At 45.6% G+C, this 25289-nt stretch overlaps 1 protein-coding gene across 1 annotated transcript in view; it reads left to right on the top strand.

Moving 5' to 3' along the window:
* RTEL1 (regulator of telomere elongation helicase 1) overlaps positions 1–25289 on the top strand; it is an 81910-nt gene that overhangs the window by 21326 nt on the left and 35295 nt on the right. The window contains exons 7-17 of the mRNA XM_038750304.1: positions 802–877; positions 1825–1909; positions 2334–2399; positions 5346–5499; positions 6254–6292; positions 9430–9508; positions 14023–14120; positions 15588–15643; positions 17694–17768; positions 18323–18404; positions 23905–24037. Of these exons, the coding sequence (XP_038606232.1) occupies positions 802–877; positions 1825–1909; positions 2334–2399; positions 5346–5499; positions 6254–6292; positions 9430–9508; positions 14023–14120; positions 15588–15643; positions 17694–17768; positions 18323–18404; positions 23905–24037 (943 nt within the window). The remainder of the gene's footprint in view (positions 1–801; positions 878–1824; positions 1910–2333; positions 2400–5345; positions 5500–6253; positions 6293–9429; positions 9509–14022; positions 14121–15587; positions 15644–17693; positions 17769–18322; positions 18405–23904; positions 24038–25289) is intronic.

Genomic DNA, 25289 nt, shown 5'->3' with positions numbered 1-25289 from the left:
TCCTACGTGGGGCTCACAGTTTAAGTGGCAGGGAGAGCACGTATTGAATCCCCATTTTACAGATGAGGCCCCGAGAAGGTGAAGTGTTTTACGCAAGATCACACAGCACACAGGTGGCATTGCTGGGATTAGAAACCAAGTCCTGTGACTCCCAAACGTGCGGTCTTTTCAGTAGGCCGCACAGTCTCAAAGTATAGTATCACTGTATTTCACATAGTGCCAAAGCAACAGCCATCAGTAAGGGTGAGAAGGGTTCAGAAAAGGACTTTACGGTCACCCTGTAGTGCATGCTGGCACTTATTTAAAAGGGACCTACTTGAAACCTTTGGGCTTGGGAGAAGTTAATGTTCGAAAAGTTAAGGTTCTGAACAGGCGAGACCCTGAAATTTGGGTTCCTGTTGGATTCAGGGTGGACCTTAAAACTTACGCCTGTGGAATCGGTTTTATCCCATTTGCCATTTTGTGATGGTTCTGGACGAAGAAGCCCTGTATTACTGGAATCAGATCTTCTCAGTATTGGGCTACAGTGATTTGGAGATGAAAGCCAAGCTGTCGAATGATCAATTAGTAGTATTTACTGAGCACTTACAGTGCACAGAACACTCTACTAAACACTTGGGAGTGGGAAAGTACATAATAACAGAGTTGGTAGACGTGGTCCCTGCCCACAATGATCCTTCAGCATGCTAAGGGCTGGGTGGAGAACATTTGATTTGATTTTTAAAAAAGGCTAAAAAGGCAAATGCTCATCTTATTTACTGTTTCCTTCTGTTTCTCGCTCTCCCCATCCCCTCAAAACAGAAAAGAGCACAGAGAAGGAACTGATCACCTCCATCCTGGACATCGAAGATTTAGTTAAAAGCGGAAATAAACACAAGTAAGGGTTTCCACTGCTCGTTCTTCTCATTGCAGGGCTGGTGTGCAAGAGGAGAGACCTGCGTGGGAGGGAAGGGGCTTCCCAAGTGAGGCTCAGTAGCAAAAGCTAAAGAGTAGGCAGGGTTTGATATCCTTCTTCATGCCTTAATCAGATCATCTTTGGGTTAGTTTAGTCCTTGCCATTCCTGCCCAAAACTCCATCTCTTCATCATCAATGGTATTTATTGAGTGCTTTTTATGTGCAGAATAGTGTACTGAGCACCTGGGAAAGTACAGCACAAAAGAGTTGGCAGACCTGATCCATGCCCACCATGAGCTCTTACCAGTGAACCCGAACCCCGACTCAGTCCCTTGGTTCCAGCCAGGTTGGGATTGTTCTCTTTGAAGGGATTGCCGCTTCTTTCTGTGAAGCAAAGCACAGAAAATGGATTTTTTTTTTTAACATAAGCTTTATAAACTTCCTTTAGGAAGAGTCTTCCCTCTCCCTCCGTGCCTGCCTCCCTGAGGTGGTTGTGGAGCCAAATATCCCGACTAGAGTCCACTGACAGGTTCGGACTGCAGCGGATTCCATGACGGAGATGGCCCCCCGCTGCTCTCGGTCTCACCGGCGACACCCTACAGCTTGGAAATCTGTAACTCGAGGTGGTGAGAGCTTTGCCTGTTCGTCTACTGAACTACCTACCTAGTTCCTCTCCTCTCACCTCGAACAATTGGAGACAATTACTGGTATCTCCGCTTCTGGAAGGGCCAATGAGTCGTGCTGGTGCAGAAACCACCATCAGGCCTAATGTGCCGCGGTCCATCCATTAACTCCATTAAGAGGCCGACAGAAACCGTTGAGAGCCTAGGAAGTAATAAGAGAAAGTAAATGTGTCTGTTTCTTCCATGGATGGTGTTACTGGCTTATGTTGTATTTTTTTTTCCTCCCACCCCCTACCCCCCACACAGAGTTTGCCCTTATTATTTCTCTCGGTCACTGAAGCAGCAAGCGGACATCATTTTTATGCCGTACAACTATTTATTGGACTCCAAGGTAATGTTGCAGCTTTTTGTAATATAGTGCTTTCTTAGTTGGATCTTTATTGAATCCTAGTGGCCTGGCACACCAGATTGAAGGGGCAGGGGCTCCAGGAGCTGTGGGAGGGGCTTGTTAAAATGCGGCTTGCAGCTCGGGATGCTGTGTCACTCCCTCCACTGAGGACAGAACCAGAGGAAACGAGCTGACCCTGGAGCAGGAGACATTTTAGGTTGGGCGAAAGAAAGCGAGGGAGGCGAGACATTGGAATGGGTGAACAAGCCTGTGGAAACAACCTTCCCGTCAGACTTTCAAGGACAGGACAAACCCTTCTCGGTCTAGACTGGGGAGATGCAATGCTTTCTGTGGGACGGGGTTGGCTTAGTGTCTGTTTGCTTTCCTGGCCTTTCTCATTCCCTCCCCCTCCTTCCTCTTCTGTCAGAGCCGCAGGGCGCACAACATCGACTTGAAGGGGACAGTAGTGATATTTGACGAAGCTCACAATGTGGTAAGTGCCCCTGGGATTGCCATCGCCTCTACCCCCATGGTTGGATTTTTTTTTCCATGCACTTAGTGCACAGCACCTGCATCGAGGATGTACCTAAGGACCTCTTGTCTGAGAGACATAAAGCGAAGATGCTTGGGAGTTCAAGGGACTGGGCCAAATGAGTCAGACCTCGGCCCTGACCTCAAAATAAACCTTTCTTTCCTGACTCTGTTACTTTCAAGATTCCCGGGACCCCTTTTCCTTCTGGGGAAAGCTGATTCATTTGTTGAACACTCATTGGGTGCGCAGAGCACTGGACTGGCCATTGTAGGAATTACAAAGGAAAAACAAATCAGTCTCTGACTTAGGGAACTTAATAATACTAATAATGAAAACGTTAATAATAGTGGTTTTGAAGTTGTTATTATGTGGAAAGGACTGTACTAAGCACTGGGATAAGAACCAAGATAATCAGGTTGGACGCAATTCCTGTCCCACGTGGGGCTCCCAGTGTAAGGAAGAGGGCGTTGGATTTAATCTCCATTTGACAGTTAAGGAAATTGAGGCATAGAGAGGTTAACACAGCAGACTGAGCCCGGGATTAGAACCCAGGTCCTTTAATGACCAGCACCGTGCTCTTTTCACTAATTCACACACTCACACCATAACAATAATAATGGGATTTGTTAATACCATACAAAGACCATAGTGTCTTTGTAATAATAATAATAATGATGGCATTTATTAAGTGCTTACTATGTGCCAAGCCCTGTTCTTGTAGTTCAGGTAGTGCTACTGCTTACTCCAACTTCCTCTCTAATTGGGGAGTAGACACAGGTACAGTATAGAAGTACACAGAAATTGCAAGTGACAGAATGAGAGAGTGCCACAGTCTTTGAGTTGGCTGCCCAGGTGTGGGTGAGATCTCTTCCATCGGTTCATTTCCAAGACAGGATTCCAGGCAAGACTGAATTGACTCATCTAGTTGGATAGGCAAGGGGTGAAATGGGATTTTTCCAGCTAGGTCAAGTAGATTTTATTTTGTAGATCCCAGAGCCTTACAGTGGTAGTTCAGTCTGGCTCCGTCTGTATCTTTGCTGTGTGAACTCCCTCATAAAGCCACAATTTTACTACATTAAACTGATGGATCCTCCGCCCAATCTCTCAACCCCAAGCACAGATTCAAGACTGAGCTTCACATTCTGCTCTCGCTAATATTTGTCAGTCTTCCTAGGACAACAAAATCCATTCCTCTGGGACTGGTAATGCAGTGGGTAGGGAGCCAGGGAGGCCTGAATTGAGCTCGCTGTTATCGAATGACAGGGTCCCTGGACAGGATTCTGTGGAGGAGGAACACAGCAGGCCCCAGGTCTTTTGAGCAATGAGCAAGGCCTGCCCATATAAATTCCTTGAAGACAGGTGATGTCTTTCTGATTTTTGAGGAATGACTAACACAGTGGATGTTCAGTATGTAGTTGATTGAAAGCCAAGTAGAAATAGCCCAGGAGGGCAGTATAGCTTGGTAAAGTACCCAATGAGTGAAGGGTCAGAGAAGTCCATTTTGGACTCATCCCTAACCCTCTCTGTACCAACTCAATACCTGAATTGGGATGAAGAATATAATAATAATAATTATGTTATTCATAAAGTACTAACTATCTTCCAGGCACTGTATTAAAAGTTAGGGTAGGTAGAAGCAAGTTAGGTTGGACACATTCCCAGTCCCACATGGGCTCACCGTCTCAAATCCCCATTTTACAGATAATAATAATAATGATGGCATTCATTCATTCATTCAGTCGTATTTATTGAGCGCTTACTGTGTGCAGAGCACTGGACTAAGTGCTTGGGAAGGACAAGTTGGCGACATATAGAGATGGTCCCTACCCAACAGTGGGCCCACAGTCTAGAAGGGGGAGACAGACAACAAAATAAAACATGTGGACAGGTGTCAAGTCATCTAAATAAAGAGAAGTAAGGCTAGATTCATTCATTCATTCATTCATTCAATCATATTTATTGAGTGCTTACTGTGTGCAGAGCACTGAGCGCTTAGTATGTGCAAAGCACTGTTCTAAGCACTGGGGAGGTTACAAGGTGATCAGGTTGTCCCATGGGGGGCTCACAGTCTTAATCCCCATTTTACAGATGAGGGAACTAAAGTGAAGTCACTTGCCAAAGGTCACATAGAATCAAGTGGCGGAGTCAGAATTCGAACCCATGCCCTTCTGACCCCTAGGCCCATATTCTGTCAATTAAACCATGCTGCTTCACATGAATAATCCCTTCCTCTTGCCCATGTCACACAGGAATACACGAGGTAGTAGACTTGTCTTTCAATTCAAAGAACACTACTGACAGGGAGACTTCAACCGTGAGGGTGGTGTGAGTGTCCTTGAGAGAGAATCTGTTGCAGGAAACCCTTGCAGACTGCGTCCATGAATATACAGGAGTGAACCTTTTCTGGCCATGAGCTATTTGGGTGAACATTGCTCCAGTGGGTAAGAGGGGAAATACCCCTTCTACTTCCAGCAAGCAAGTGCATAAGTTGTTTTGGCCTAGTGTTGATGATTTGGGCTGATCCATCCATACCCTCCCACCTGGTTTCAACACCATGCATTATAAGATGCCTGGTATAGAGAACAGAACATAAGAAGCAGTTGGCCTAGTGGCTAGAGCACGGGCTTGTGAGTCAGAAGGACCTGGGCTCTTTTCCCCATTCTGCCACTTATCGGCTGTGTGAGCTGGGCCCACGTGTTTCCATCCTGTGACTCAATTGATTTTGATCAGGGACGTGGGCTCCTTTGTCATCTGAAACCTGAGTCAATTGCAGAGTCATTCTTGGTCACCGAGTTCACCGTCCTCAACCCTAGCCCTCAGGACCGTGCCGAGCTGAAGGGCAAAATGCCCCTCCGGACCTTTTTCCCTTCTGTTTTTGTAACAAACTGTGGTTTCTTGGTCTTTCAGGAGAAGATGTGTGAGGAGTCAGCCTCATTTGACCTGACTCCTTATGACTTGGCATCCGGCCTGGATGTTATAAACCAGGTCCTGGAGGAGCAAGCCAAGGTGTTACAGCGGAATGAAATCCAGGCAGAGTTCAGCATGGAGTTTGCCAATTCAGGTGGGTGGTGATTGGAGAAGCAAGAAGCTAGGTTTGTTCTGGGAGGCATTTTGAGAATGCCGTACAGCAGGTTCCCGAGAGCCAGGCAGAGTTTGAAGTTCTAGCCCATCAGCTAATCAATATTACTGTGTTTCGAGAGTGTGCTGAGCACTAAACTAAGCACTTGCAATCAGTACAATAGAAGCAGAAGACACGGTCCCCTCCCTATCCGAAAAGATTCATTAGGTGACTCCTTTACAGACTATCAGGTGGTCAAGAAACCAACCGAACTGCTTCAGGTGTTGGATAGCTCTGGCAAATCTCTGGCCCCAAATCCCTCACCATGAGACATCTCAGCCTGTGCAGGGAATTAGATGCCAGATTGCAGAATTATATGGTTGGGTAGATATTTTGGGGCAGTCTGGCTACTTAAGCTTACTTAGATCATCTTATCATAAGATCCTCAAGGGCAGGGAGCTTGTCTAATGACCCTGTTGTGGTTTCCCAAGCGCTCAGTACAGTGATTGAATGATTCCTAAAATCCAAACTTGCCATGTTTTCTTCCAGTCTGTCAGGTGGTTGAATGGGCGGCAGTACCTCACCTTAGATCCCTAGTTTCATGACCCAGCAAGAGGTATATGGGTTTTCTGGTCTTTTAAGCCTGCTCTCCCCCATCTTCTTTCTCCACTGGGAAATGGTCTGAAAGGGATGAGGTGTGAGGCCGTAATTCCCCAATGGAATCGACAAACCTGGTCTGTGTTCTTGTCTCGAACAGGGCTAAACATGGAGCTGGAAGATATAGCCAAGATCAAGAGTGAGTGTCTTTAATTCCATTTTGACTCTTTATTGAGATTGAGCTGGCTGAGATCTGCTAGTTGGAAGACTTGTTTCCTATACAGTGTTTTTTGAGGTTTTTGTTGTTGCTGTTGTTCGGGGCTGCAAGGGGTGTTTGGGATATTTTTTGGCTATTGAATAGTCTTTTTTATGGTATTTAAGTGCTTACCGTGTTCCACCCACTAGGATAGGTACCAGATAATCAGTTTGGACACAGTCCATGTCCCACATGGGGCTCACAGTCTTCATCCCCATTTTGCAAATGAGGGAACTGAGACAAAGAGTAGTCAAGTGACTTGCCCAGGGTCACACAGCAGACAAGTGCCGGAGTGGGAATTAGAACCCAGGTCCTTCTGACGCCCAGGCTGTATCCACTAGGTCATGCTGAGTCTTCTTCAGTTCACTTTGAAAATCAAAGGATTCCAGGGTATTGAGGGGATCTGGATGTAATTGTGGAAGGCTGGGGTGATGTGGTTTTGCTAGCTTCACACCCCTCTCACCTGAGAAGCATTCATTCATTCATTCAATCATATTTATTGAGCGCTTACTGTGTGCAGAGCACTGTACTAAGCGCTTGGGAAGTACAAGTTGGCAACACATAGAGACGGTCCCTACCCAACAATGGGCGCACAGTCTAGAAGACTGTGCAGTTTGGCTTTTGCATAGAACACCAGTGTGTGGCCTTGGGCAAGTCATTTTCACTTCTCTGGGCCTCAGTTACCTCTTCTGTTACATGAGGATGAAGATTGTGAGCCCCCTGTGGGACATGGACTGTGTCCAAACTGATTATCCTGTACCTGTCCCAGCGCTTAGTACAGTGCATGGCACATAGTAAACACTTAAATACCATTGAAAAAGCAAAACAAAACCCTGTTAATTCCAGACCTGGGCTTTTCCTTACTGGAGCGTAGCCTCGCCTGGTTCAGGGCTTCCGGGCAAACACAAGACAGATGTATTCGGCGAGAGTCATAGGGATTGGAGCAGATTTAAAGATATGATAACATTCATTGGACCTCTCCCAAGTAGCTGCTTCTGGAAGCCTTGGAGTTGCCGTGCTATGAGCAGTTTTACCACTGTAATCATTAGAAGCAGTGGGCGAAAACCTTAAATTCCTCATACACCCGTGGTGGTCACTGGGCTCCATTCTTCAGATGGCATGGAATGGATCCTAACTCCCAAATTAATTTTTAAGCAAAGGAATGAAAGTGAACATCACAGTGTAAACACAAAGCGCTGTTTCTCATGAGGAAATCTAATCTGACACGCTGGTTCTGGGAATCGGTCATTTCATTCTGGCAGATTTTCCTGGCAGTATAATGAATCCTTGGCAATCCAACAGCTAATGGTAAAGTATTGACTCGCCCAGTAACTAAATGGAAAATCTTCAAGTCTTGACCAAGCCGGTCATTTAATCTTAATCTCAATACTCAATACTTACTAATCTCAATACCCAACACGGGAAGCAGTGTAGCTCAGTGGAAAGAGCACGGGCTTTGGAGTCAGAGGTCAGGGGTTCAAATCCCGGCTCCGCCACTTGTCAACTGTGTGACTTTGGGCAAGTCACTTAACTTCTCTGTGCCTGTTACCTCATCTGTAAGCCCACTGTTGGGTAGGGACTGTCTCTATATGTTGCCAATTTGTACTTCCCAAGTGCTTAGTACAGTGGTCTGCACATAGTAAGCGCTCAATAAATACGATTGATGATGATGATGATTAAGACTGTGAGCCCCCTGTGGGACAACCCGATCACCTTGTAACCTCCCCAGCACTTAGAACTGTGCTTTGCACCTAGTAAGCGCTCAATAAATGCTATTATTATTATTACTTGCCTTAAAGCTAACCCGAATTCATTTTTGGGTGATTGAGTATGTTGATAATGGACCTTCTGTTGTTGACATTAAGTGTACCCATCAATACTCAACCTTGGTGGGTTTTTGAAAATTTTTTCAACCAGAAGTGGTAGTAATAGTATTTATTAAGCACCTACTGGGAACAAAACACTGTCCTAAGTGCAAGGAAGGAAAATACCCAGATAAGAATTAGACTTGGTCCCTGGACCCTAGGGGCTCCCAATCTAAGATTAAGAAGGGGAGGGGGGAAAAGAAACTATTCTCTTGGAGGGAATAGCTGGTTTCTAGAGCAGCAGTTTCACCTTGTGAAAAGCTGGGTAGCTAGGTATTTGTAAAAGACTTCTAGTTTTTGCTCTTTTCCTTTCTTTTCCCCTCACTTCATCTCTTCACCCTCCTCCCTCTTACCTTACTTTACCTTACTGCTTTCCTACTACCGCCCAGCCCACAGACTTCACTCCTCTTTTGCCAGCTTACTCACTGAGTCTCCATCTCATCTATCTCATGCCAACCTCTCACTCACATCCTGCCTCTGACCTGGAACGCCCTACCTCTTCATATCCGACAGACGATCACTCTCCCCACCGTCAAAACCTTATTAAAAGCACATCTCCTCCAAGAGGACTTTCCCGACAAAATCCTCATTTCCTCTTCTCCTCATCGCACCTGGATTTGTATGCTTTACTCACCTCACGCTCGCTCCCACAGCACTTGTCTTTACATATGTCTGTGTCCTCTAGACTGTAAGCTCGCTGTGATCGGGGAACATAATAATAATAATTACAGTATTTGTTTAGTGCTTACCATGTGCCAGGCACCGTACTAAGCACTGGGCGATACAACAGATTGGGTTGCACACAGTCCCTGTCCGACGTGGGACTCACAGTCTCAAACCCCATTTTACAGATGAGGTATCTGAGGGCCAGAAAAATGAAATGTCTTGCCCAAAGTCACACAGCAGACAGGTGGCAGAACCAGAATTAGAACCCATGACCATTAGATTCCCAGGCCCATGCTCTATCTACTACGCAACTCTGTTATAGTGTACTCTCTGAAGCGCTTAGGACGGTGCTCTGCATATAGTAAGCGCTCAATAAATACCGTTGTTGGATTGACGGTAGTAGTTGCTGTGTGGAAAGCACTGGGGAAAAAATATATGTGAGAGTTAGACTGGGTCCCTGGCCTCACAGCGATGGAGTGGAGAACCGGTGAGGCATCCTGAAGCCCGCCGCCCCTTCTGTCCCCCTAATCTGTTGTTTGGTCTCCATAGGCATTCTCCTTCAGTTGGAAAGTGCTATTGATGCCATTGAACTTCCAGGAGATAACAATGGAGTTACCAAGCCAGGAAGGTAAGAACTGAAGCCTTTTAAGTGGTGCTACTGCCTGGCCCTCGCATCCCTTTCATGGTCAGCTCCTTAACCAACTCCCCTTGGGTGCTAGAAATTATAAATTCGATATTATACATTATTTATATTAATGTCTATCTCCCCCTGTAGACTCGTTCCCTGCTCGTCATGGGCAGGGAACGTGTCTGCCAACTCTGTTGTAATGTACTCTCCCCAAGCACTTAGTACAGTGCTCTGCATACAGGTAAGCACTCAGTAAATACCATCTATTGACCAATTGACTGATTGGGAACTTATATATTCCTCATTCCTAGTGACTTTGGGCCAGGGTAGCCTAACTATGAGTTTGTGTAGGCTCTCTGAGCAATGCTAAGGAGGCCCTAAGCAGCAGACACGCTTGGTTCTTGTCTCTTTTCCAAAGAGTGTAAATTGTCTTTGTCCAATCACCATACCATTCATTGTTGTATTTATTGAGTGCTTACTGTGTGCAGAGCAGTGTGCTTAGCACTGTACTAAGCGCTTAGCACATTCCAGCTTTCTGAGGAGAACTAGACTACCTTTCTCACCAACTCTGGTGTTTGTGTGCATCCCACCTCATTCTTGTGTAGCTAATAATAATAATGATGGCATTTATTAAGCACTTACTATGTGCAAAGCACTGTTCTAAGCGCTGGGGAGGTCACAGGGTGATCAGGTTGTCCCATGGGGGTCTCAGTCTTAATCCCCATTTTACAGATGAGGTAACTGAGGCACAGAGAAGTTAAGTGACTTGCCCAAAGTCACACAACTGACAATTGGCGGAGCTGGGATTTGAACCCACGACCTTTAACTCCAAAGCCCGTGCTCTTTCCACTGAGCCACGCTCCTTCTCTGTGATGAAGTAGGTATTTTCTCTGAGGAAGCAGGGGGGCTCTTAACTCAATTTTTGGGGAAGTTTGTTAAGTAGATCATACTCAAGGGAGGAGAGAGTAAAACTAGGCTTCCTCCCATTGCCCTGAGACACCTGGGTTTCTCTGGGGAATTTTCAGCCTGTGTTCAGAAGCACAAAGAACAGCAACTCTGAGCGGGGCTTCATCTGCCTCTTCGGTGAGACAGATCTGGAGGTCATGCAAATCTTAGAATCGACCAGGAAAGGAAGAAGATCGCATGACTTCAGTGTTTAGCTTAGTGATACTTGGCCTCTGGAAGAAGCAGTGGGGAAAGAGAGAGTCACCTCTTCCCTGCCAGCTCAATCCCAGGTGCTTAGTACAGTATTCTGCACACAGTAAGTGCTCAATAAATATGATTGATCAATATCTGGACACTTAATTGTGGTATGGTATGGTATTTTGGTATGGTATTTATGGTATTTGGTATGGTACCTGTATATATGTATATATGTTTGTACATATTTATTACTCTATTTATTTATTTATCTTGTACATATCTATTCTATTTATTTTATTTTGTTAGTATGTTTGGTTTTGTTCTCTGTCTCCCCCTTTTAGACTGTGAGCCCACTATTGGGTAGGGACTGTCTCTATATGTGGCAAACTTGTACTTCCCAAGCACTTAGTACAGTGCTCTGCACACAGTAAGCGCTCAATAAATGCGATTGATGATGATGATTTGTTAAGCGTTTAGTGTGTGCCAGGCACTGTACTAAGCCCTGGGGTGGATACAAGCAAATCGGGTCGGACACAGTCCCTGTCCCACGTGGAACTCACAGTCTCATAGGTTCCCGTCTAGTTCTGGCCTTTTGTACAGTATGTAGCAAGTTGCTCTGCTCTTCGGACAGATTAAGGCATCTCTCTCGTGCTTTTTTCCATCAACCACAGTGCAGTTAATGGAGTCACTAGTCACTCACCTTCTCCTTCAGGGAGAAAGGCCCTTCCAACCTGGTGGTCAGTAGTGACCCGGGAGAGTAGGCTGTAGGGCTCTCCTGCTGCCTTAGAATCACAGGGTTAGGAGTCGTCGGGGTGATATCGAAATCCTGCCCGCAGTACTTGGTGGTGGGCAAATGATCGCTTTTCTCAACAAACTGATGGGGAACTGTTTAAAGTTTGGGGGTGTCTGGGGCCAGAGGGACACTTGGAATGGTCATCAAGATGGTCCATTGCATCAATTACAGGCTTTGGAATAAGAAATCTGCAGCTTTTGAAATCCTGCTCGCTCCGTGTGGATTTTCCTGTTCGTTGGTAACGTCGTGCCTAGAATTTGATTGCCCCACAGCAGTAATTTTCCTCTCAATTATTTCATTTGGAAAACACCGTGGCCTAGTGGATAAAGCACAGGCTTGGGAGTCAGAGGACCTGGGTTCTAATCCCCACTCAGCCACTTGCCTGCTGTGGGGCCTTGGACAAGTCAATTAACTTCCGTGCCTCAGTTTCTTCAACTGCAAAATGGGGATTCAATACCTATTCTCCTTCCTACTTAGACTGTGAGTCCCATATGGGACAGGGACTATATTCGGCTTGATTAACTTGAATCTCCCTCAGCGCTCAGAACAGTGCTTGACCCATAGTGTACACTTAACAAATACCATTTTAAAATTTGGTAAGCCTGGCACCTTGAGCTGTTAGAAGGAGGTGATAGTGATCAACCCCACTTCACAGGCAAGTAAACTGGCCCAGAGAGAACAAAGTGAAGCAGCCTAGCGTAGGGTTAGAACATAGGCCTGGGAGACAGAAGGTCATGGGTTCTAATCCCGGCTCCGCCACTTGTCTGCTGTGTGACCTTGGGCAGTCACTTCACTTCTCTGGGCCTCAGTTACCTCATCTGTAAAATGGGGATTGAGATTGTGAGCCCCACGTGGGGCAGGGACTGTATCCAACTCCATTTGCTTGTATCCACCCCAGTGGTTAGTACAATGCCTGGCACATAGTAAGCGCTTAACAAATACTGTAATAATAATTATTATTAAGTGGTCTGCTCAAGATCACACAGCAAGTAAGTGGCAGACCTGGGACTAGATTCCAGCTCTTCAAACTCCCAGACATGCACTCTTTTTTTTTTCTGCTGTTTGTTTTGTTTTTTTAATAGGATTTGTTAGGCACTTACTTTGTGTACTAAGCGCTGGGGTAGATATAAGTTAATCAGGTTGTATACAGTCCCCGTCCCACATAGGGCTCACAGTCTTAATCCTCATTTCACAGATGAGGTAACTGAGGCACAGAGAAGTGAAGTGACTCACGCAAGGTCACACAGCAGACAAGTGAAAGAGCAGGGATTAGAACCCAGGTCCTTCACTCCTAGGCTCGTGCTCTATCCACCAGGCCACGCTGTTCCCATTGTGAAAAATGTGTCTCCATAAGTAGTTGTGCCTTTTAGGGTCCATTCAGAAATAGAAACATTACTTTTGCCCTTTTTCAGACCACCCAAAAGCCAGGGTGCCTGTGTGGAATGGTGAATTATGTTCAGTAAAATATGGTACCAAACAGTTTCTGGGCAAAATTATATTGAACCCAAATTTTAAATCTTGGTAGTAAGTGAGGCACATGGGGAGGTGCATTTGCAACAGGGTGAGCAGAATGTATGCAGCACTCTTGGATAGGGCCCCTTAGTAGACAGAAAGAAGTAAAGCTGTCTTCAAAGTGCCTCACGTACCATCCGGTAGTAAATTCTGGTTGAAGGAGAATTGGGTTCTATGGAACAGAGACCCGGAGAGTAGTAGATTGTGACTCTGGAGAGAGCGGCTCTTTTCCCAAAGTATCCCCCTAGATTTTGTTTGCTTTGTTTTAGACTGTAAGCTCATTGTAAGCAGGGAATGGGTCCACCAACTCTGTTTTATTGTAATAATAATAGTAATAATGGCATTTATTAAGCGCTTACTATGCACAAAGCACTGTTCTAAGCACTGGAGAGGTTACAAGGTAATCAGGTTGTCCCACGGTGGGCTCACAGTCTTCATCCCCATTTTACAGATGAGGTAACTGAGGCACAGAGAAGTTAAGTGACTTGCCCAGAGTCACACAGCTGACAATTGGCAGAGCTGGGATTTGAACCCATGATCTCTGACTCCAAAGCCCGTGCTCTTTCCACTGAGCCACACTGTATTCTCCCAAGCACTTAATATAGTGCTCTGCACACAGGAAGCGCTCAATAAATATTATTGATTGACTTTGGGAAAGGAGCACAAGCTGCTCATCTGCCGTGTGAGCTTGGGCAAGTCACTTCACTTCTCGGTGCCCTAGTTCCCTCATCTGCAAAATGGGGATTCAGTGCCTTTTCTCCCTCCTGGGTGAGCCCCATGTGGGACTTGATGATCTTGTATCCACCCCAGTGCTCAGTACAGTGCCTGGCAAATACTACAGTTATTTTTATTATTATTATTATTATTATAAATGAAGATGAGCTCATGCCATGGATTTCCCACTGGTTCTCATCTAATCATCAAAGTTTCAGCAGGGGAGATATGCATCAAGGAAGGAAACCCAAACCACTTGTGATCTCTCAGGCAATCTGAGCAGTTGCACCTTTGCCTTTTCTCATCCCTTGCCCGGTCTCAAACTTCTTTTTTCTCTCTCGTTGTTTGGCAGCTACATCTTTGACCTGTTTGCCAAAGCCCAAATCAACTTTCAGACCAAGTGCTCCCTCCTGGAGTCATTGGAACAGATCATCCAGTTCCTGGCGGGACGTAAGTTGCCTTCAGCCGTCCAGCAGATACACATCACTGGGCCGCTCATGTCATTGCATTCAGGCTTGAAGTTTTCACCTTTTCTTCCTCCCACACCAGCAAATGGGGCTCTTGCTGTGTTTTATTTTAGGGAGGAAGGAAAGGTCAGCCGGACTGTAGTTTGTTATTTTGTTTGGGGTGTTTGTTCACTGGGGTGAATGAAGCACTTTACTAAGCACTGGTAACAGATTCATTGTGTCTTGATGGATTGATTGTTCAGGAGTGGAAAGCAGACTGGCCTGATGGAAAGAGCACAGGCCCAGGAGTCAGGGGACCAAGCTTCTAATCTTGGCTCTTCCACTTGCCTGCTGTGTGACTTGGGGCAAGTCACCTAACTTCTCTGTGCCTCAGTTCCCTCGTCTGTCAAAGAAGGAAAAGGACCTGTTCTCCTTCCTTCTTAGGCTTTGAGCCCTGTGTGGGACAGAGACAGTGTCTGATCCTCAACGTTTTACACTGTGCTTAGCATGTAGTAAGCACTTGAAAAATATCACAATTATAAGTGTCATTATTACTTGCAGAGCAACATCAGGGCTTTGAATAACCCAACAATGATAGATCTAAATGGGAGTAGGCTCTGGAGAATAACTTGGAGTGAGTCCTTCGGTTCATTGAAGCTACATAACTAGCCGCTGAGTGTGACACTGAAAATGACCAGGAACCAACATTTCAGTCCATTTTATATTTCCAAATGTGCTGACCAACATTTCCTACTACATATCCTGGGGGAATGAATCAATATTTTAGCCTGATTTTACAGATAAAGAAATAAAAATTGAATGAAGCCAAGTAATTTATCATGGGTAGAAGTGGGATTATTCTCCTAAAACACTCTTCCTCTTCATTGCCTTTAGCTGCTCCAGATGTCTAGCCCAGGATATTTCACATATTTTGATTTGGCCTTTTCTCTTCTTTCCGCCTCTGCAAATCAAATTCTCCTTGTGTGTTGACTGTATGAAGAGCCGTTGAGCCCTTCTTCATTTCATCAGAGAGCTGTCCCACGGGACTTGCGTACTTATCCAAAATTGATTTTAACGTATGTCGTCCCATCTTGACTATTAGTACCAGGTGGGCAGGGAATGTGTCTACCAACTCTGTCATACGGTACTCGCCCAATCGCTTAGTGCAGGGCTTTGCACACAGTAAGCACCTCATAAATACCGCCTATTGATTGATATGGGACATCATCTCAGACCAACTGTGTAAGCCTTGAGTTTCTTTCCATCTTCCCTGAGTTTAGCAGTCCTATGACCACCCAGTGGACACCAGGCAACCTGTAGTCCTATCAAAGGGCCGTGAGCCTTACTCTGCTTTCCGGGCAAATCTTGAGCCGTGACTAAAGGAGTAGCAAGGGAAATGCAAATTTGCCGAAGCTCGATGATTTGCGCCCCTGTTCATAGTTGCTCTCTTAGCCTGTGTTGCTATCCATAGGAACGGGGATCTTCACCAACACAGCTGGATTGCAGAAACTTGTGGATATCATCCAGGTAAATCTTTTGGTGCCGTTGACTCTCCTCTTGTCCCTCTTGACCGTAAGTATGTTGGGGATGGAAAAAGGGAGAGTAAAAGGTCCTTCTTCCTCAGGACATATATATTAAAGTGAGATGGAGTGAAGGAAACCCTGTCTGAAAAAGGGAAAGCCTGGACGGGTTGCCCTGAGTTGAGAGAGTGAATGGAATGTGATGGGGTTTTAATGTTTAGCAAGTCTGGGAACGGCCGTGAACTTGAAAGTGAAGTCTGAGGCAGAACGGGTCTGGAAGAGCTAACCCCGAGAGATGAGTTCACAGGTTGCACCATTTTATTGGGCATTTCCAGAAACGTCAGTGGCTTCGCCGCATACTCAACCGGCCTTGGTAGCTACTTCTGGATTTTTCTGCGGTTGTCTGGGCAGTTCTTGGAATTGCAAGAAGGAAAACCGAAGTTAGCCTTTTCGGGAATTGTTACCTTCAAAGCTTTGCAAGCCTGCAGAAGGACCCAACTCCCGTCTTTTCTGAATTTGGACGGATTAAAATCCAGTGCCCACTAGATGGAGCAATGCGATATCGCCAACCCCGTGCCAGGAGAAATCAGCCCTTAGGTGTCTAGTTTTAGGGTAGTATATGATAGTTACCTGATAAACCACATATTTGATCCCTCCTGGGCACGTCAGAGATACACGTCTGATTTGTCAAGAGCTTCCTACTAACAGAGCCCCCAAAATGTCCAGGAACATGCCATTTGAGGTTTGCGAGAAGCCCCGATGAATGGAAAGATTGGATGTTGTGTTCCCATTTGTCACCAAGCAGTCGACCGCTTGACGTATCCGCCCGTTTCCCTGAGGTGCCTCGAGCTGCCGTTATGTGCGTCCCTCAACTAGCTGCTTACCTCTTTTCAAGTGGATGGACTCATAGGTTGGATTTGAGGTCGTCTTTGTTTTGTTTGTTTAACGGACGGAACCGAAGATGGAAAACAGGAAAGCCGAGAGTCGTATCCATGGAACATACTGAGCTCGGTCTGGGGCTTCCGGCCGGCCGTGTAGCACCTTGAGAGAGTATGTGTGTTTGTGTGTATGTGTGTGCACGCGCACACATGTGTTTATGCTTTCCTCAGAATTACTCATTATTTTCCTTGACTTCATAGCATTCCTGTATGATCTGTGTGCAGGAAACGTTTCAGCTTGGGCGAACTGAATCACAGTGAGGTCATGGACCACAGAGAGGGAAGGGACCTCGAGTAATTACCCAGCCAAACTTCCTGGCTCCAGATTCCCAGAGGCTTCCCATCCCAATGTTAGCCGAACCCAGGCTTGCAGAGCTTCTAAAATCAGATGAGACCAAGCTGTCAGGCTGGTGGCGACCTGCCCTCATCACCCTGTCATTGGCTGTTATTCCGTGTTTCTGTAGCCGTGCCTGTGTGCAGAGGCTGTTGTTTATAATGGCTGTTCTTCGGCCTCCCCGTGAGCACTGTATGTTGATGGAGCGAACAAAACCCAGACAGATGAAATGGCCTGCTAAAGATCACAGAAAGAGACTAGCAAGGTTTGAAGAACACAGCAGTGCTTCTTTCGTCTCTGGGGATCTGTGACAGCGTGAAACTTACCAGCTGTCTGGCCTTGGGGCTTTGGTTTGCTTAAGCACCCTCATTTCTCCTAGAAGGCAGGGATTGTGGTAAAGAAAACTCCAATCTAGAAGGCTCCCTTTGTCCAACCTAGAAGATAATCAGATGGGGTGACATGTCAGTCCCGCGTAGTATTCACCGTCTAAGTAGGGGAGAGAACAGGCATTGAATCCCCATTTTGTAGATGAGGAAACTGAGACATAGAGAAGGTAAGTGACTTGTCCAAGGTCATATGGCAGGCAAGTGGTGGAACCTGGATTAGAACCCAGGTCCTCTGACTCCCAGCACTACCCACTAGGCCACGCTACCTCTCTACCTCCTAGCAAACAGTTGTCCTTGAAAGGGCCAACTTAAAAGCTTTAAAGTTGAAGGAAAATGGATGAGTTCATGCTGCTAATGTGCTCCCGTTCACAACTCTTGCCTTGTGTCTCTGTCTTGCAGATTGTTTTTAGTATCGACCCTCCAGAAGATTCAGCCAGCTTCATGGTGGGACAGAAGGCATCCCAGTACTACAGGGTAAAGACCCTAGAAATCCTTGCTCTCCAGAAATCCCTCAGGATCCAAGAAGCCCCTATGGTTTCCTTGGAAACACGGCTGCAGGGGCACTCAAGAGTTTAGGCGGATGGGAGGGCAAGGGAGCTCTATGGCTTCATGAATATGTTAAGGTCACATCTCCAAGAGGCCTTCCCCGATTAAACCCTCGTGTCCCTTGCTCACTCTCCCTTCTGCGTCGTCTGTGCCCAATTTGCTTGTATCCACCCCAGTAATTAGTACAGTGCCTGGCACATAGTAAGTGCTTAACCAAACCAGTGAGTTGGCTGAAAATAGGTGAAGACATTGTCATTTGTTTGGCCCTAATTACCCGTCATCCCGAGCACAGCACTCCAGACAGAATGCAGCTTTTGAGGTTGGAAGAACAGCCGTCCTTCTCTCTGACTTGTGATGGTCTACAAATCACCAGCCACAGCATCCCACAGAGTGATCACCCAGGAAGTCTTCCTTTTTCAACTTGTCTCTTCCACCTGAGCAGCCCTCAGTATGATCGTACCATCTTGTGTTTATTTTAATAGGTCCACATCCACCTGGATACCAGTAATCGGAAAAAGACCCAGAGGGCTGATGCCTGGAGTGCTGCTGTAACTAAAAAACAAGGTGCAGGGCTTCTGGGATGTCTGAGAGCTATGTAATAAGAATAATAATTGCGGTGTTGGGTAAATGTGGATTATGTGTCAAGCATGGTACTAAACACAGGGATAGATACGAGGTAATCAATTTGGACAAAGCCTCTGTCCCATGTGGGGCTCTCAACCTAAGTAGGAGGGAGAACAGATATTTAATCCACGTTTGGAAGGAGAGGAAACCAAGGCACGGTGACGTTAAATGACTTGCCGGAGGTCATGTGGCCGGGATTAGAAGCTAGGTCCTCTGCTTCCCAGGCATGTGTTCTTTCTGCCAGGCCATGCTGATCCACTCTATACCTTCCATCATCATCATGTTTTTGCACCTTGTGAAAAATATAATCCTGACCCCGTGGTCTCCTGGAGTACTGCCCAGGAGAGCAGGTGTTATCCTTAACCCCACAATACCCTATGGTGTGGTACTAACCCACCGTGTGGCCAGATCCCAGCAGATTTAGGCTAGAGGATGTGGCTGAGGTACCAGTCGTGTGCCGCCACCTTCCTTGGTGTAACATGATCAGTGGCTTGGATTTTGGCTGTTGCTCTGGGACGAAAACCACTCTTCAGTTGGGCATGGAGGTCCTTGAGGGCCCTCTTACAGCTAAGATTTGACGGGGCAGCTGGCGGAGGTGAATGAGCAATCGATCAATCTTATTTATTGAGCGCTTACTCTTTGCAGAGCGCGGTACGAAACACTTTGTAAGCTTACTTACTGGCGCTAGTAGCACTGTACTAAACACTTATACTAAGAGAGCTCCTTATGCTTAGTCTTCCAAGTCATGAACTTCTGGGCAGCCGTCCTAATTGTTGGGGTTCTGTCCAGTTTTAACTATCACGAGATTGCCGCAAGCTTTATTTTTAGTTTCTAACGTTCTCACCTTGGAAATAATTGGCCAGTGCGTGTTGACATGGAAGATTGTTTTGTCTTCTCGTGAAATGCTTTCTTCTATCAGATTGAGTTTCCTAGGAATTGCCACTCCCCCAGAAGAGCATTTTTTTTTTTTAGGAAATCACTTAATCCCTTGAATTTTCTGAGAAATGGTTGATGCAAAGAGAGCATTTTCTATGCCAGAGTGAGGGAGGAAGGGGCAAAGCGTGAAATGGATTCTAAAAGCACAAAGTGGAGAGATTTGGGCGTTCCGGAAAATGCCACCTTTTCCACAACTTCTGTCCTTTTAGAAGAAAATACTTCAGATTTTTCTAAGATTCACGGCTCTCTGAAGCTCTGTTCTGAATTTTTGTGTTCTCTCCCCCCACTGCTTCTTTTCTGCCTCAAAACCTCTCTATTTAGGAATCCTTGTTTTGTTTTTTAAACAATGGCAAATGATATTCACAAATTCAGCATCACAGGCAACAGTTTGAAGTCCCGTGTGTGCGAGAACTGCAGGAATTATGCAGTATAATTTTCAGAACTAAGATGGGGATTTTTTAGCAGAAGCGTGTTTGGTTTTTTGGTTTTGGTTTTTGTTTTTTTAATCTCAAATTCTCCATCTACCCTCATAGACTTGAGGCTGTTAGCCCTGCTGGGAAACTCATGGACGGGAAGAAGGCAATCTCACTATTTCCTCCTGTTCCTCTGCACTCCCAGATATTTGCTTCCAATAAGGAATAATCAGTCCCAAGCCATCCTCCACACACAGTATGACTGAATGAATTAAATGAACCCCGAGAGTAACAGCTAGAGTCACCCTACAAAGCTTCTTTTCCTCCCCGTTTCCTCACTAGTACCCATAAGTGCCTTTTTTTCCTCTCCCTTCAAATGGAATTTTGATCGTAGATCCTCATCCAAGCCTTTCTGCTCATAAATTTGTTTTTCAAATTTATGAGCAGCAGCATGGTGTAGTGGAAAGGGCACAGGCCTGGGAATCAGGAGACCTGGGGTCTAATCCCAACTCTGCCACTTTGTTATACGACCTTGGGCAAATCATTTAATAGCTCTGTGCCTCAGTTTCCACATCTGTGAAATAGGGAATAAATACCTATTTTCCATCCTCCTTAAACTGTATGACTTGTACGTCTCCTGTGGGACAGGGACCGTGTCTGATCTAATTGCAGTGAATCTACTCCAGTGCTTTATAGAGTGGTAATAGTATTGATTATTATTATTATTATTAATAATAATAATAATAATAATAATGATATTTGTTAAGCACTTACTATGTGCCAAGCACTGTTCTAAGTGCTGGGGCAATACAAGGTAATCAGGTTGTCCCACGTGGGGCTCACAGTCTTAATCCCCATTTTACAGATGAGGTAACTGAGGCATAGAGAAGTTAAGTGATCTGCCCAAAGTCACCCAGCTGAAAAATGGCAGAGCCGGGATTAGAACCCATGACCTCTGCACTTACTATACTACTAGCACTATACTAAGCGCTGGGGTAGATACGCTATAATCATGGATACAGTCCCAGTCCCACGTAGGGTTCACAGTCTTAATCCCCATTTTGCAGATGAAAGAACTGAGGCACAAAGAAATTAAGTAGCTTGCCCAAGGTCACACAGCAGACAAGAAAGAGTATGCAGGTGGGAATTAGACACAGACCCTTGTCCCCTGATGGGCTCACATAGTGCTTAACAAATGCCACTTAGTTGTATAATTATTATTGTAGACATTTCCGGGAGTAAGTTTACATCTCCTCCAAGAGCCCTTCCCCAGTTAAGCCCTCTTTTCCCCTACTCCGTATACCTTCCGCGTCATCTCTGCATTTGGATCTGTGACCTTTGGGCATTTTCTGTTTGCCCCACTCTCAACCCCACAGCATGTATATACTTAACTATAACTTACAAGTCATACATTATTTATCCCAATAACTGTCTCTCCCTCTGAAGTGTAAGCTCATCGTGGGCAGGGAACATGTCTACCAACTCTGTTGTACCTTCCCAAGTGCCTGCGGCAGTGTTCTGCACATAGTAAGCGCTCAATAAATACCATTGCTGTTGATGATGATGATGAAGGCCTGAGACAGGTGGTGACTTTGGTCTTGGCCATGCTTCTTCTCCCCGGGTACCTCCCTCCGCTCTCCCCACCCCTTCCTACGTCTTTGTTCCGTAATCTCCGCTGTTCCACCTACCCGCGAAACTTTCAAAAAATGTTTCCCTCCCCCTCAGGTCAAACCCAGATGAAATTGTTCTAGGAACTGCTGCTATCTAGCATAGTAAACTAGTACATGCAATTGTTTCCCTTTCTGCAACCATAAGGAGTTCTGTGAAATTGCTGTTGATTTTTTTCCAAATTAAATAGGCAGGTGGAATCTGATAACTTGCACACAACTCTCTACTCTTTCGTAATCTTTGTTTATGAAATGTAGACTTCTCAGGTCGCACAGATGATTGGTGCGTGTTTGTGTTTAGCAGAACATGATTGCGTTGTAGTATAGTACATTACGTTCGTTGCAAACTAGGTTATAACTGTTTAGAAACTATTAGTTTCACCTTCCACCAAGTTCTCTTACAAACTTTAACGCCAAGAGCAAAATAGACGGAATGGATGGGGTAGAGAGACAAAGACTGGCCTAATTTCTTTATATTTTGGAATTCTTCAGCTCTCTTCCCAGAATTGGACCCCAGAGTCTTGATTCTTTTTTCAGGGGTGGTATTTGTCAAGCACTTACTGTGTGCCAGACACTGTACTAAGCGCTGGGGTAGATACAAGATAATCGTGAATACAGTCCCTGTCCCACATAGGGCTCACAGTCTTAATCCCCATTTTGCAGATGAGAGAACTGAGGCACAGAGAAATTAAGTAACTTGCCCAAGGTCACACAGCAGACAAGAGGTGGAACTGGGATTAGAACCCAGGTCCTCTGACTCTCAGGCCTGTGCTCCTTCCATTAGACCATGCTGCTTCTTAGGGACTCTTCAGACCTTTCTCATAAAATGTATATATGTATATATGGTTGTACATATTTATTACTCTATTTATTTATTTATTTATTTATTTTACTTGTACATTTCTATCCTATTTATTTTATTTTGTTGGTATGTTTGGTTCTGTTCTCTGTCTCCCCCTTTTAGACTGTGAGCCCACTGTTGGGTAGGGACTGTCTCTATGTGTTGCCAATTTGTACTTCCCAAGCGCTTAGTACAGTGCTCTGCACATAGTAAGCGCTCAATAAATACGATTGATTGATTGATTGATTGATAAAAACACAACTTATTTGGAATTTTACTCCAAGAGAACTCAAATGTTCTGCTAGAATCCGTTTTCTTCTGTATTGAATATAAGAATGCCTCCCAGCCGTGAGAGAGGGTTCAGTTCAGCCCCGGGAATGATTGGATTACAAAGATAAGCAGCCAGAACTGAAGTTTGTAACTGTTTAAATCCAGTGGTTTCCCTAAAACATATACAAACCGGGAAAATCATTCCTGAACTGTTTAGAGACTGTGGCTAGCATACGCACAGTGAATAGACAGCGATTAATTGCACTGTTTGCTAAATACACACGGTCCAATCTAGTATTGGCTGCTCTCATATGCTAATAATGAAGATTCCCTGGGGATCACTAAGTGTCCGTCCAACCACAAGCTAATTGTTTCAAATCTGAGGATTGGATTTATCCTCCCCAGACCTGATAAGACTCTTGAGTCAGCGGAGAAACATCTCCAGTGCCTAGAGGGGGTCACTAGGTCATTGCTTTCTGCACTGTGGCCCAGCCAAGGATTCCAAGTTTTGGATTCATGCTTTCTAGGTGCTTCTATTATCTGGATCTTCCCCATCATTTTGTTCTCTTTTCTAAATAAATGTCCTTCCTCTCAAGAGTGCGAGTGAAGCCAGTCAGTCATATCTCCTGAGCGCTTACTTTGTGCCGACCACTGTACTAAGTGCTTGGGAGGGTACAGTTCAAAAGAAACAGACACATTCCCTGCCCACAGTGCGTTTCCAGTCTAGAGGGCTGAGGCACAGAGTCTGAGTCTGAAGTCACCTGTTCTGCACTCACCCTTGCATTTAGTACAGTGTTCAGCACAAAGCACGTGGCCATTAAATACCAAGTCGATTACTGTCTATTGCCGTGTGTTTCTCCTCTTTGCTTAATAGTGCTGGCAGAGGGAATCTGGGTCAGTGATGAGAGAGAGCTCTAGCTTTATTTCTGTTTATTCTGATGACTTGACACCTGTCCACATGTTTTGTTTTGTTGTCTGTCTCCCCCTTCTAGACTGTGAGCCCGTTGTTGGGTAGGGACCATCTCTATGTGTTGCCAACTTGTACTTCCCAAGCACTTAGTACAGTGCTCTGCACACAGTAAGCGCTCAATAAATGAGACTGAATGAATGAATGGGGGGGAGAGAAAAATGAAAACAATTCCAATTTAAGGCTAGCGCTAGTAAAATTTGAATGTGAAAATGATTTGACATAAGACTGCACAATCTTCCCAATTCCTCCTTCCTCTCAGATGAGGCCCTCAGGACCATTTTGGAGTCTGCTAGGACTCCATCCCAATCCCGCGGTCAGAGCGTGCGTTTCCTTCCCGTTGCAGGAAAGGTCCTGAGTTACTGGTGTTTCAGCCCCGGCTACAGCATGAACGAGCTGGTCCGTCAGGGAGTGCGCACCATCATCCTCACCAGCGGAACCCTCGCTCCCATTTCCTCCTTCACGATGGAGATGCAGATGTAAGTGCCTTCCCTGGCCCCGCGGGCAGAGGCGTGTCCCCTTGGCATGGCTTGCTGCAGCAGTAGATTCATTCAGTCGTATTTATTGAGCGCTTACTGTGTGCAGAGCACTGTACTAAGCACTTGGGAAGTACAAGTTGGGAGCATATAGAGACGGTCCCTATCCAACAGTGGGCTCACAGTCTAGAAGGGGGAGACAGAGAACAAAACAAAACATATTAACAAAATAAAATAAATAGAATAAATGTGTACAAATAAAATAAATAAATAAATATTGTAATAAATACGTACAAACATATATACAGGTGCTGCGGGGAGGGGAAGAAGGTGGGGAGGGGGAGGAGGGGGAGTCTGCTGTGTGACCTTGGTCAAGTCACTTTACTTCTCTGTTCCTCAGTTACCTCATCTGTAAAATGGGGGTCGAGACTGTGAGCCCCATGGCTGTGAGCCCCATGTGGGACAGAGACTGAGTCCAACCTGATTTGCTTGTATCCACCCCAGCGCTTAGTACGGTGCCTGGCACATTGTAAGCGCTTTAACAAATACCATCATTATCCAGTGCTTAGAACAGTGCTTGGCACATTGTAAGCGCTTAAAAAATACCATTATTATTACCGTTGTACTTGTTAAGCGCTTACTGTGTGCCAAGCCCTGTCTTAAGTGCTGGAATAACTACAAGTTAATCAGGTTGGACACAGTCCCTGTCCCACATGGGGCTCACACTCTTAATCCCCATTTTACAGATGAGGTAACTGAGACCCGGAGAAGTTATGTGACTTGCCCAAGCAAGACATGCATGCAGCAAGACATGTGGAGGAGCTAGGATTAGAATCCAGGTCCTTCTGGCTCCCAGGCCTGTGCTTCATCAGCTAAGCTGCAGTGTGGCTCAGTGGAAAGAGCCCGGGCTTTGGAGTCAGAGGTCATCAGTTCAAATCCCGGCTCTGCCACTTGTCAGCTGTGTGACTTTGGGCAAGTCACTTCACTTCTCTGGGCCTCAGTTACCTCCTCTGTAAAATGGGGATTAAGACTGTGAACCCCCTGTGGGACAACCTGATCACCTTGTAACCTCCCCAGCGCTTAGAACAGTGCTGTGCACGTAGTTAGTGCTTAATAAATGCCGTCATTATTATTATTAAGCCATGCTGCTTTATCTTCAGTTCTCAGGAGCTGAGGGATAATGGCACAGGACAGGGGTTGAGAGGAAGCTCTTGACCCCATGTGGTGTCTCAGAGGTGGCAAGAGCCCTGGGGAT

This window comes from Tachyglossus aculeatus, chromosome 8 (assembly GCF_015852505.1).
Source record: "Tachyglossus aculeatus isolate mTacAcu1 chromosome 8, mTacAcu1.pri, whole genome shotgun sequence".
Lineage (NCBI taxonomy): Eukaryota > Metazoa > Chordata > Mammalia > Monotremata > Tachyglossidae > Tachyglossus > Tachyglossus aculeatus.
Note: the sequence above shows the minus strand (reverse complement) of the source record. Positions and strands in the feature narration are given on the sequence as shown.